At 37.9% G+C, this 13,137-nt stretch overlaps 1 protein-coding gene across 2 annotated transcripts in view; it reads right to left on the bottom strand.

Moving 5' to 3' along the window:
• Positions 1–3,530: 3,530 nt before the first annotated feature.
• Positions 3,531–13,137, bottom strand: part of RBM24 (RNA binding motif protein 24) — a 60,719-nt gene continuing 51,112 nt past the window's right edge. For both annotated transcript variants that reach the window (XM_089516775.1, XM_089516774.1), the window contains one exon: positions 3,531–6,067. In XM_089516775.1, coding sequence (XP_089372901.1) covers positions 5,722–6,067 — 346 coding nt within the window. In that variant the 3' untranslated portion in view covers positions 3,531–5,721. The remainder of the gene's footprint in view (positions 6,068–13,137) is intronic.

Below are 13,137 nucleotides of genomic sequence, written 5' to 3' on the forward strand. Positions count from 1 at the left end.
ACATTTTGGTTCACATTCAAAGCAGTTAAATTCCCCATGAAAATGAAAATTTGAATTATTAATGAGAACTATAAATACAATGAAAATTTGAATTATTAAAAACCAGCATTTAATTGTATAGGTAAAAGCCAATCACTGGATTCCATCCCTTTTTCTTTTAAGCCTAATCAAGAAATTAGACCTAAGGCGAAACTATGCAATGATGGATGGATGAAGTTCTTAGCACTGTATGTTGTAGAGGGAGTTTTAGAGTTGGAAAGGATCCCAAAGGTCATGTAGTTCAACTCCCCACCCATGGAGAAATTGTCAGCTAAAGAAGTCCTGAAAGATGGCCATCCAGCCTTTTAAAAAAGCTTCAAAGAAGAGCTCATTACCCTTTGAGGTAATCCATCCGATGTTTTAACAGCTCCTACTGTCAGGAGATTCTTACTAATGTTTAGCTGGAGTCTCTTTTGTTGCCATTTTAAACCACTGGATCATGTCCTAGTCTCTGGGGCAGCAGAAAACAAGCTTGCTCAGCCTTCCATGTCTGTCCGTTCAGCCATTTGAAGATGTCTATCCTACCACCTCTCAATGTCCTCCTCTCCAGACTAAATGTACTCAGCTTCCTCAACAGTTCCTCACAGGGCTGTGGTTTCCAGACGCTAACAGTGAAGAAGCTGCCTGGCATCCTGTTGGGAAGTTACAAGATCGTAAACCAACTTACAGTCATGTAAAATTGACCTCTGCTGTTGTGCAATGTTAATATTCTTGGGAGGGGAAGGAATATGTAGTTACACCATTGGGACCATTGTGCCAATGCAGCTAGCAATCTGGCCGTTGTACAACTGGCTCCCACTGATCATCAGGACACCATGTGCAGTAACACTATACACATCATAACAATTCACTACGGAAGGGTTGGCTATGTCACAGAAGTGGCTATGTTCCCCTAAAGTTTATACATTGTAGCCTATGATGCAGAATCTTGCCCTTCAGTAAGCCTGGTTCCTTTATTTTTGGCATAAAGGATATAGTGGACTTTAAAAGATGTTAAAACAGTATCTATTTTAGAGATATTGCTCAGAAGTCTCATAGACAGCTGCTTATTAGCCTGTTTTGTAGTATTTGCTCTAAATGAGTTATACAGATTTCCCCCCTCAAATCACTAAAATGTGGCATGGTATTATTGATCATGATCTCTGCTGACACAGAGTATTAGTCTTAGACAATAGCTGTTGCTGGTTGTGGAATTAATTAAAAATTCTGTTGGATATGTAACAACAGATTGCTTCCTTCAGGAACAAAGAATCTGCCTCCTTTCTGACCTAGATCTACAGTGTGTAATGTCCCTAAAGACCATTTCCAAGGGAGAAATTTGCTGATAATGTAATGTTACATTTGACTCAAGATGAAAAAGCAGGTTTCTGTTTCCACATTTCACGGCTGCTTCCTGTAGATCTCAAACTCTGTTTTGATATATTTAGTACTTTTCCAGATGTTGTCATGTTAGAGAGAATACAGTATTATGATAAGATCTCTGGAAAGACAGTTTGTGATACTGTGGTTCTCAGTAGCGATATTTAAAAATCAGAATAATGTCCATTATTATATATTGGAGTGGGATACTCTTGAACGTTGGGGGCCCACATTGGTCCCCCCAGGTGCTTTAGAAGGGCACCCCCCTAAAGAAATTCTACTTTTGCCCACCCCATTAGCTTTAGAAATTGGGAGGGGGGAGGTTTGATTTTGCCATGTTTTTAGGTACACTTTTCAGGCCCAGCAGGCTTTTCTTACAGGAGGACATGACCTGGAGCTCAGCTTCCGATTCACAGCCTAGGAGATCCTAAAACATGGATTTTGGGGTTATTAGGATCTGGAGGGCACAAGTATCCCTTCAATCATACATTCTCATCCGTCTTATTTGTAGAGTCCCTCTAATTTTTGCTTGCTATAGAGCAGAAATGTAGCCAAAGTCTTTTTGGTAATTTAAAAAACCCGTAGGTTAACCAACAACAGATAAACAGTAATATCTGTAGTGACTATTTTTTACAGTAACAGAATTATCAGGCTTAATCTCAGAATGGGTGTGCGGGTCTGAATCTACAGTCCAGGAGCTACTGCCACTGGAATGCAGACCATCAGAAATTCCAGCAAAAATATTGACCTTGACATTGAAAGGATTATCCACCTTCATCTATTATCGCTCAGATTTCCATTTGCTTGATCTTGTATTGACTGAATCCTCAAGAATCCAGTATGGAAAAGAAGTAGCAGCAGTAGGAATTAGTATATCAATTCTGTAGTATCAAGTCACTCTTGCTGGCAATGCTGTTAAAGTTGCAACATGTTCTCCTTGTCTAGGATTGTGTCAAACTATATATACTAATTTTCTGAACTGCACACTTTTATTTGCTTTAGGTTGCTCTGCACTTGCCAGTGATCTTTTTATTGTATTCTGTATGTTTTTACTCTGAAAAGCTAGATGCCCTCATAAATCATGCATCTGACCCTGCTTAAGACGCAGGACTTTTCACTATCTCTTGTACATAAGGAACAGTATGCATTACTAGCTGGCCCTTAACTTGCTCATTTAAAGAGGTTTAAGATCATAGTCTCAGGGCATCTTGCATGCTGTTTCTACACATCAAGGAAGAGCCATTGTCTCCTGGAAATGTAAAAAATGGAAGGAGATACACACTGCTGATGCTGCCAACACTACTTCTAACTGGGGCCACTCACACAACAATTATAGCACTATTATTCCATGTTAACTGGCATGGTTCCATCGTATGGAATCTTGGGGTTGGTAGTTTAGGTAGGAGTATTTTGAATTCTCAGACAGAAAGTTCTAGTGTCTCAACCAAACTACAAACTCTAGGATTCCATAGGTTAGAACCATAGCTTTAAGTGGAATAACACTAATTATAAATGGACCCTGGCAGATTCCATTTTAGCAATAACAGTTTACATTTCTATACCATTTCATAGTGAATTCAGCACTCTCTAAGCAGCTTACAATCTGTAAGCCAATTGCTCCCAACAACCTGGGTACTCATTTTATCAACCTATGAAAGGATGAAAGGCTGTGTCAGCCTGGAGCTCTGCAGGTTTGAACTCATAACGTTGTGGTTGCAGTACTGGCATTTAACCACTGTGTCACAAGGGCGCCCTAATCACTTACCATGGATAGCTGTTGGAAGGTGTGAATCTGTCACATTTTATAGTCATCCACACTGATAGCTACTACTACATCTTGTAGTGGGAAACCCTACAAACAACTTATGCACTGTATTCACACTTGTTTTCATCTTAACATTTAACACAGAACAAGTCAAGGAAGGTTTCCTATATAAATAGTTGCATGTTTGAAATCACTAAACTTGTTCTTTTCCACTCCTGCCTACCACTTTCCAAATGTGACTGGACTACAGCACCCATCATTTCCATCCAGCATATCCAGTGGAGAAGACTGCAATAAAGGGACTGCAGAAAAATGCTTAACACATTTTGAATATGGTATGAAACTTTTTTTTGCACACCCATAAATGTGTTGGATTCAATAATATTTTATTGTTTTTAATACAAGAGTATAGGTTAGAAGATTTGAAACATTATAAAGCAATATACATAATAAATAACATGTCAATCATGTTATCTACCTTATATAACACTGGCTAATATTCAAAGTAAATCCAGTGACATTGGATAAAGTCCATAAAAATGCTATCCTGTCTTCCCTTGTATGAAAATTGTTCAAGTATAAAAAGATTCCAATAGTGTAAAATATTAAATTCCTTTTAAGGTCAAGAATAAAAATTGCAAGTTATTGCAGTTTCACAGGACAATGTAAAGCAGCGTTTCCTAGCAAAGGAATAATAGTTGGTTTATACAGAGATGAAAATGAAAAACTAGCCACGTTTGCGGTAGGAGAAAATACTGACATTCTACCGTGAACGCATAATAATTTTATGTGATTTCTGTGTGTGTCAAAATTAAAACTGGCACATCAGACCCAATCTTCTGTATATCTGGTTGGAATGAAGTCACATCAAGATCAGTGGCCCAATTAAATGCTACTGTTGTGGCACAGGAACTGTTTCTGTTGCTAGAGTCCCATGTGGTACCAGTGCTGCCTATAAATAGGAGCCACACAAACCTGACAAATCATGTGGTCATTTCCCACATAACATATCCGATTCATAGGGTTCTCAACTGCAGACATTATGGGTGAGGTGTATGAACAGACCACACAGAAGTGGTTCCGCACAGACAACAGAAGCGTATTAATCAGACCTTATTCCTGAGCAAGTGTGTGGAGTTTTATGGCCCAATCCTTTACCATTTCCCTTTTTTTAGGGAAGTTCTTCTGAAAATGAATATAGGTTTCTTTCATGAAAGCAGATTAACAGTTAAGGAGATAGTGGGAAAATCATGAAAGTAGCATTTTTAAGATCAAACCCTTTTTAAAAAGTATTTTAAAAGCACCCTTACAAAAGGGTGTACTTACTGAATTTAAATAAACTCATGTCAGCATCCTTAGTTGATTAGGTTAATATTTTATATATTACTACTAAACCTACAAAATAACTTATACCATGAGATGAATACATAATTTTACAGTTTCACATCCAATGTTGTTTTCTTTTGAGCGCAGCATAGTACAACTTTCAAAATAAATATATATCTTTAAATAGCATTACATTAAGGCACAATATAACCCACATAGTATTAACCCTTGAAGAACTGCAATCTCAACAAGCTATTTCATGAAAAAGACCTCTTTTGCAAATAAATATTTTAAATAGGTATTAAATTGTATACAAATCATTTAAAAAAAATTCCCTTACCACAGTTCTTAAAGGTTTAAATTCAGCAAATTTCTTCCTGCCTTTATTCGCAAGCCATGAATAGATACAATAAATAAAAAGAGAAGGCTGTTGTAGTAAAAAGCTGATCCTATTTCAGAATCAGAATAGCTGACACCAGCAGTCAAAGTTTCCTAAAAGTGAAACAGGATGGGGAGAGGGATTAGAATGTGACAAGCTCATCAAACGAGGACAAGTGATGTGTTCTTTCCAGAACGGTCTGTGTTATTGATTGTCTGTACAGCTGTTGCACACATTAATTCCACACCACTTGCTCCATAGTCCCATTCATAGAGGACAGATGAGAAAATAACTTTGGTGCCTGTCCACCCTTTCCCCCCCCAAAGGCCACGTTCCTTAGTTTGTTCGATGCCTATTATGAGATCGTCAGAAAACATTTTCTTACTCTTCAAAGTTCTATAGGCCATAATGAAAAGTAGCAAAAGACAGTCAGTGCTCTCAACATTTAAATAATAGTAATCTTCAACTTGATACAGGCTACGTATTGCTCACCTGGACTTTTTTCCCTGATATTGTAAAATACATTGTCTACTCTCACTTTCTGTGTACGTGTTTTAAAGATATAAGCTCCTTTTTGTTACTTCTGTCATCCTTTCGTGATAGAAGGATGGCTGGACTGATATTATGAACTCTTACAATACCCACCCCACAATACCACTCATGAGATGGATGTATACTGTAACAAAAACAGTGGCATTTGTATTTTTCTATAATACTATATTGCATTGTAGCTTTCCGTAAAGCTGGATTAGTTATGGTTAATTGCCTCTTTTAAAACTATTTCTATTGGAAGGCTGGAAGGTGAAAATCTACAAAGAATAAGAAAGAAAAACTTTCTTCACAGGTCCACCTGCTATTGCATACGATCTGTTTGCAGCTGTTGTGGCTGGTATTGGCCAAAAGCAGCCGCAGCTGCTGCAGCCGTCCCAGGTGCTGCTGCAGTGATGGGTTGCTGGACTGCATAGCCATAACCGCCAGCAGTGACATATCCTGCAGCAGCTGGAGATGCTGCATAGGGATACTGGTCATAGGCTGCAGCGGCGGCAGCGGCAGCGGCAGCAGCTGAATACTGAGCATAGGCAGCTCCAGTGTAGTCAAGGTAAGGTGTGGTGGAGGCAGTAGCTGCTGTAGGCTGGACATGTGGAATAACTACTCCTGGTTGCACAAAGGCCTGTGGATAGACATAGTGAGCCGGGATCCTGTTGAGAAATAAAAGAGAAAGTTAATGCTCACAAGTAAGCGTCATTGGCAGATTCAGAACTTAAAAACAAACTCAAATTTAGTTGTTGTTATGTGCATAGGGTTGCCACAATAACTGGTTTCGATAGACAAATCCATAATTTTAGAAGCCAAAAGGGAGAGAAATGAAAAAAATAAAAATAAAATAAAAGTACAGTGTCATCATTAGCACTGACTTAACAGTACTGATCATGTGCACTATAAAACCACACTACTAATAACTGAAAAATACTTAGGGGGACATTGGGATGTGTGGTCCGTATAATAAAAGAAGGAATAAATAGTTACTATTGGAATAATATATAATTCAAAGTCACAGAAGGGTGACTCACTTTCCCCTAATGCTTTCCAATGAAAGTATACGAGATTCTTAATTCCATAGTACTCAATTACAGGTTTTTCAGCTCCATAATTTTCATTTAACAATGCAATACTAAAAGTATCCCAACACTTCTGTATTTGTTTGACCCCATTAGGCAAATCTATTGATCTAAGGCAATAAAAGTTTTGTATCGTGGCAACCCTACTTGAATTGCTAGGCAGACTCAGCACACATTAATTCCTCTGCAACCTCAGTCACCCTTATTAAAAATAAAAATAAAAAAACACAGGCGACAAAGGAATTTAAATAGAAGTTCACAAGTGTGGTAAACACAGCAAGAATCACACTTCTCAAACGAACTATAGTGCAATTCACTCTGTCACAAAAGGCCACTGAGGGGAAGCTGCATAGATGCCATTAAAATATGTAACTGTGATTCCCTAGGCAGATGTGCATCACACTTCTCAAGAGGTTATAAGGCCATGAAAGTCAAACCTGTTGTGACATATCTGGCCACTGGTGTCCTGCTTTGTGCCAGCGTGTTTATTTCTATACAAGACATAGCTTTGGAAGGGATAGGGAGAGCAGGGGCAGCATTACGTTTGCATAGATCTAGTGTTGAACAAAAGCAGAAAGAAATATTTTGAGGAATAACCCCAGTATTTTAAAATACGTACTGCATAATCCTACATATCATGAAATGTTAATTTTTTCTCTGTGCGCTCAACAGCACTGAGCAGACAAATTTGTAGCAATACCGCCTCATCACACACCATTTATGTAGTGTTTCAAGGCCTCAGCATACCCAATATACAGTATATAATTTCACTAATGCTTATGAACAACTCTGCAAGGCTGATCATTATTATTGTAGGTAGAGGGTAGAAGGTGAGAAGCAATTCTTTGCCTAAAGGAAAGGAAGTGCCTATGAGGCAGGGTTTGAAATACCATCTGTTTACGTTCTTAAACCACAAGGCTACACCAGTGCTCTGTTCACCACCTGTCATAAAAATATGCACAGGGATTCATCTCCGGTATCATAGAGAACTCAAAATGTATTATTTCCACTGATATTAATCACAGCATTTTCAAAGTTTTGGCCCGTCGGTGAAACTATATAGAGGAAAATGAACCCTCCTGCCCAGATAAAATGCAGCTTTAATGAGAACTCACATCCACACACACAAAAAGCTCCAGATGCAAAATAAAAGCTTTCAATTTCTCATGCAATGTCAAAAGTTTTCCTTTCCAGCTGTTGTATGTCAGCTCCACCTGGTCACCCTATATAAATATATTAAGATTAGTTTTTCAATGTGTTTATATAAAAATATACTTTACACTTTTATTTAAAGCAGCCAAGCAAGAAAATAGTTTCAGTTCAACAATGCTGTTGACTCTAACAAATGATTTTTAAATGACTTTTCAAACCCAGATGTTTGATTAGTACCTAATCACTCCCACTTCAATGTCTGAAACTCAGACACTGAAATAATAAGTAACTAACTAAGAAAAATATTTAAAGCATCAATCTCACTTTGTCCAGGGTGGGAGAACTGCAATGTGTTAAAAGTGAGGGATGGAAAAAGAAGTCAACCTTATTCAGCAAGAGCCTTTGCAGATTAATTCTAAACAGGGAAGTAACAAGTCATGTTTTTTAAATGAACAGTTAAAGGTAACTCTAAAAATATATCTGTTATCAAGTTCGTACCTTTAACAGCTTTGTGGAATTTTTTGTTACAATGTTTTTGAATTACACAGAATATTTTTAGATCATTCACTTAAAAAGAGATCATTCCAGGTTTCTTTCTTTCAAGTCTAACACAGCAGAGGTCTTTAAAAATCATGTGAAGGTCAGTCTATCATAGGAGTTGGCAGGGGGGAAAAATCCACCCTCCAGCCCGCTGTGACAACAGAAACACGGTCATCATGGATTATAGGGCTTGTCTCCTTCTTGTTAAAAGAAAAAAAAATGACAGATATAAATGAACATAAGCTCTTGCGATTTGTTTCTTTTCAGCCAAGAAACTTAACAGGTGGGAAATTATGAAACTTTATCCCTTTAGAACCTCTTTAAGTTTATAATATGAACAAATTCTTCACAGGCGCCCCACTATTAAGCCATTTCTTGCAGGGTGATTGACAGGACAAGCTGCAGCCAGTCTATTTTTGATCATCTGTCATGCGACAAGGGCTTCCAGCTGAGTAAAATGACTTTATAAGGCCAAAGCAAACTTCCATCTGTTGGAAAGGCCAGCATGCAGAGAGATCTGCATGATACTGAAATGCTAGCTCCTTTTATGCTCAGCAAGGTAAAAAGGTTAAAAAGTAGTTTCCCATTATGCTGCTCGGGCATCTCTATTCAATATCTTAAAGGATGTTCTTCCAAATGGATTGTGTAGTGGATGATGGTAGTAGCACTGGAATTGTACACAGTTTCAGATTTCTTCCATGAAGGAATACATTTTTATTTTGCTATATATAGAACAAACTACAATTCCTAGAATTCCATAGCACATTGAGCCAGGGCAGTTAAAGTGGCATCCAACTGGATTATTTCTGCAATGTGGATGCAGCCTAGGTTTGCTATAGTTAAGACTAATTAAAGGATTCATGGCTTAATGAGAACCATTTCTGGACCTGGTCAAAACAAGGAGCATATTTCTTATTTCAAAGGATTGCACAATAATTGAATTAAAATTGAAATGAGACTGAAAATAATCCTCAACCTTTTGGCCTTTACTGAAAAGTTTATAATTCATTACATCCGTTTTTCCTATATCATATGCTCACCAGTACAACATCATCATGGTAGTACTTCTGATCAGACACTCTGCCATGCTCCCAGCATGACTGCTATACTAACTGTTTAGTACTGGTGAAGGTTTAGAGAAAGCTCAGTTATTGTTAATCATTTATTGGTTAGCATGTATTAGCCCTAAGGCTTTTTGTCATTGATCATAACTGAACTATGTTCAATTGAATAAGAATCAGATGAACTGAAATAAATGTATTTATTTAAATAAGTAAGAGATTTCTAATAAATTATAGACAGCTTCTAGTAAATTACAAACTTAAATATATCTAATATTGCGTTAGACAATGTGTTACTCGTAATGTATCATAAAGAGAATAAGCCTAGACTGTTGAATGCTCCTCCACCCCTTTCTCTTCATACAGCCACCAGAAACAATTTGGAAGTTAGTTGTCTGCATCATCCAAACCAAAAAAGAGTGGCTAATCCATTTTATATGGAATGAACAAACATGGAATGAACTATAGGCTACAGAATCATAGAATCATACAGTTGGAAGAGGCCACAAAGGCCATCCAGTCCAACCCCCTCCCATGTAGGTACTCGGCATCCCCGACAGATGATCATCCAGCCTCTGTTTAAAGACCTCCAAGGAGGGAGATTCCACTACACTCCGAGGGAGTTTGTTCCACTGTCGAACAGCCCTTACTGTCAGAAAGTTCCTCTTAATGTTGAGGTGGAATCTCTTTTCCTGTAGCTTGCATCCATTGTTCTGGGTCCTGTTCTCTGCAGCAGCAGAAAACAAGCTTGCTTCCTCCTCAATATGACATCCCTTCAAATATTTCAACAGGGCTATCATATCACCTCAAAACCTTCTCTTCTCCAGACTGAACATCCCCAGCTCCCTCACTTATGGCACTCACTTATTACAAACAATAATGGCCAACAAATCAAAGTTAAGATTAACCACACTTTAGGGTTTAAATGATACCCTATTCAGTTGACTCTTCATTTCCATGGATTCTGCATTAACGGATTCAACCAACCACCACTTGAAAATATATGTATTTTTAAAATCCAAAAAAAATGCTTGATCTTGCCATTTTATATGAAAGACACCATTTTAGTACACCATAATCCATAACTGGATTTGAGCATCCACAGGGGTCCTCAAATTAAACCCTAACAAATACCAAGGGCCCACTGTATTGTGGTTAATCCTTTTCACAGCTATTACAAAGGAAGAGAGTGGAAGAAAAATATGAAAGTCTTGGAGATCCCAGATTGATTCCTCTCACAATAAACCATGATGTATTGTGACATCCATATGCAGCTATGAAGTGGAGAATGAATGGAAAGTTCATGGAAAAAAGCAAGCCACAGATTGGCTGAAGTTCACTCATCTTGAATTCTAAAACAATATAACTGGTATTAATAAAAATATTATAGTATTGCCAAGCATTTTTTTATAGTCAGTTTAAAATTTGAGTAGAGAACTCCAGAATAGGATATCTCCACATAACACAATAGATTTTATTTGAAAACATTCTATAGTATTCTCATTTCTGTATTGAACCCCTATTCTGAATCACACTATGGTCCAATCCACACTGCAGAAATAATCCAGTTTGAAACTACTTTAATTGTCCTGGCTCAATGCTAGGGAATCCTGGGAATTTAGTTTATGGTGGCACCAGAGCTCTCCAACAGAGAAGCCTAAGTGTCTCACAAAACTACAGTTCCCAGAATTCTCTAGCATTGAGTTAAGGCAGTTAAAGCGGTGTCAAACTGGTTTATTTCCACAGTGTGGGATGGACCTTAGTGTGTATATATGTTTGGTTGGGGAAGCTTTAAAAAGCCCACACAATATGTATGCAAAACACCAAGCACTTTCTGGTATTATGTTACCTGACTCAAACTGCATGAAACAATAATATGTAAGATGATAAATAGGTCAGCCCTTCTTGTTAACCTTGATTTACAAGGAAGGTGGAACAATCAGGATTCTCTAGCTTATTTTAGCAAGCATGCACTGAAAGCAAAGAGGCAAAGAGTGTGCACAATAATTTTTGCAGCAGATATACACTAAGCTGTAAAATGACATTTTCTTCTAAGAAAAGATCCCAGAGGTAAAGGTTTACCCCAGATGGGGCATGATGTGTGAGTTGCAGCACCAGCTGATTAAGGCATCAAGGACAAGGAATTGCATGAACAGATTCTTCAGATTGGACCCCACCATCCTATAGTTTCTTTGGCTGGCATTCTTTTGAGGAATATGCAAAGGGATCTTGTAACATCTTTGAGACGGAGAGAAATATACTGTAGCATCAGCTTTTGTAGACTTGGTCTACTTCAGGTGCCTGCTGTGCAGTTATATGATTGCATAAGCCAGACTTATGCATTCATAATGGTTCAGTATTCATGTTTATGACTATGGCACTATTGTCATAATTGTAAATGCCCCCAACCCCTCCCAAAGCTACTTAAGAGGAAGCAGCAACACTATGGAGGTCATCACACAGAGGCAAATTGCTGAAATCCCATGCAGAAATGGGATTTAAAAACCCCTGCGAAAGCAGGTTGTTTTTCAGACATGTTTGTGTAAAGGCAAAATAGCATAACATTAACCTGAATGGAAAGTTGCCAGAACCTACTCCTTTTTACTTTCGGAAGTTCCCCAAAGTAAAAAGGAGCGGGTTTTGACGACTTTCCGTTCAGGTTAATGAGGCATCATTTGTCTTTCATACAAACATCATCTGAAAATGTACCTGCATTTGCGGGGTTTTTTCCACTTTTTGTCTGTTAACCCCTGACGCCGTTTGAAAAGCTACCCACTTTTGCGTTTTTTTCTAGTTTAAATTCAGTTTCTGCACGGGATGCGTCCTGTGTGATAAATTTTTTAAGTGACAGAGGTCTATTCTGCTTGCAATCAAAGTGCAGTAAGATGATGTTTCCAGCCCTCTCTCTTCAGGTATCTGCTGTGAGACAAGGAGTTGTGATGGGGTTCAGCTTCTGATTTTCACACCACTGATAGCTGGTAGGAGGTGGGTGGAAATGCCATCCTGCTGCACCTCGAATGCCAGCAGAACAGACCTCTGTTGCTAAGTGTGGTTCTTTGCTATTAATGTAGTTTTGGGGTTGTGTCAGCAGACAGTATATAGTTAGGCATTCGTAACTACACTGGTGATGTAGGATCTCTGCCATTACTGTTTTCTAGTTTATCATCCTTATATGTCAGACACTCACTTTTCTATCAGCAACAACTTCCTGCCTTCTAGAAATAGTAGGCTACTAGGCAATAAGACATTAATCACCCTTATTAGCTAAAGTCAATGTAGCGAGACCCCCTATTATTTCTGCATACTATACTGAGATACACAATCACACAATGGTAAATATATGCATTTTTAGGGAGATCTTTCTCCACCACCTCTCCCATGAGTATAATTCTTGCACTACAAAAGCAGTAAAGTATTTAGAAATTACTGCTTAAGGAATCGTTCTGTTCATTTCCTATTCTCATGTACCTCATATTTGTACTGCCTTTACATATATCCACATACATAACAAAGAAAAATATATAAGAGTGATTTTTTTTAAATGAAGAAAATAGTTTCTAATTCTTCTGTATTTACAACACAGAAATGTTGATGAAAAACATTTCAAATTTTTATACAGTTTCTTATTCTTCTCTTTTTACAGCATATAATTGAAGCATATGCACTGAATGTCAAGATATTTCTATTCAATCAACTACAATATATGACCTATACTTGGTTCACATTCAGCACAATCCTATGCATGTGTATTCTGAATTAACCCCTACTGTGTTCAATGGGATTTACAAATAGGACTGCACTATGTATAGCAAGGGATTCTCTGACTTTCTATCCTAAAGACCCTTTGGGAAAACTGAGCATCACGGAGGCTCACCAGTCACAAAATGACAATGGATG

Source organism: Sceloporus occidentalis, unplaced genomic scaffold (assembly GCF_023333645.1).
Source record: "Sceloporus occidentalis isolate IW3139 unplaced genomic scaffold, rSceOcc1.0.p SCAF_3, whole genome shotgun sequence".
Taxonomy (NCBI): domain Eukaryota; kingdom Metazoa; phylum Chordata; class Lepidosauria; order Squamata; family Phrynosomatidae; genus Sceloporus; species Sceloporus occidentalis.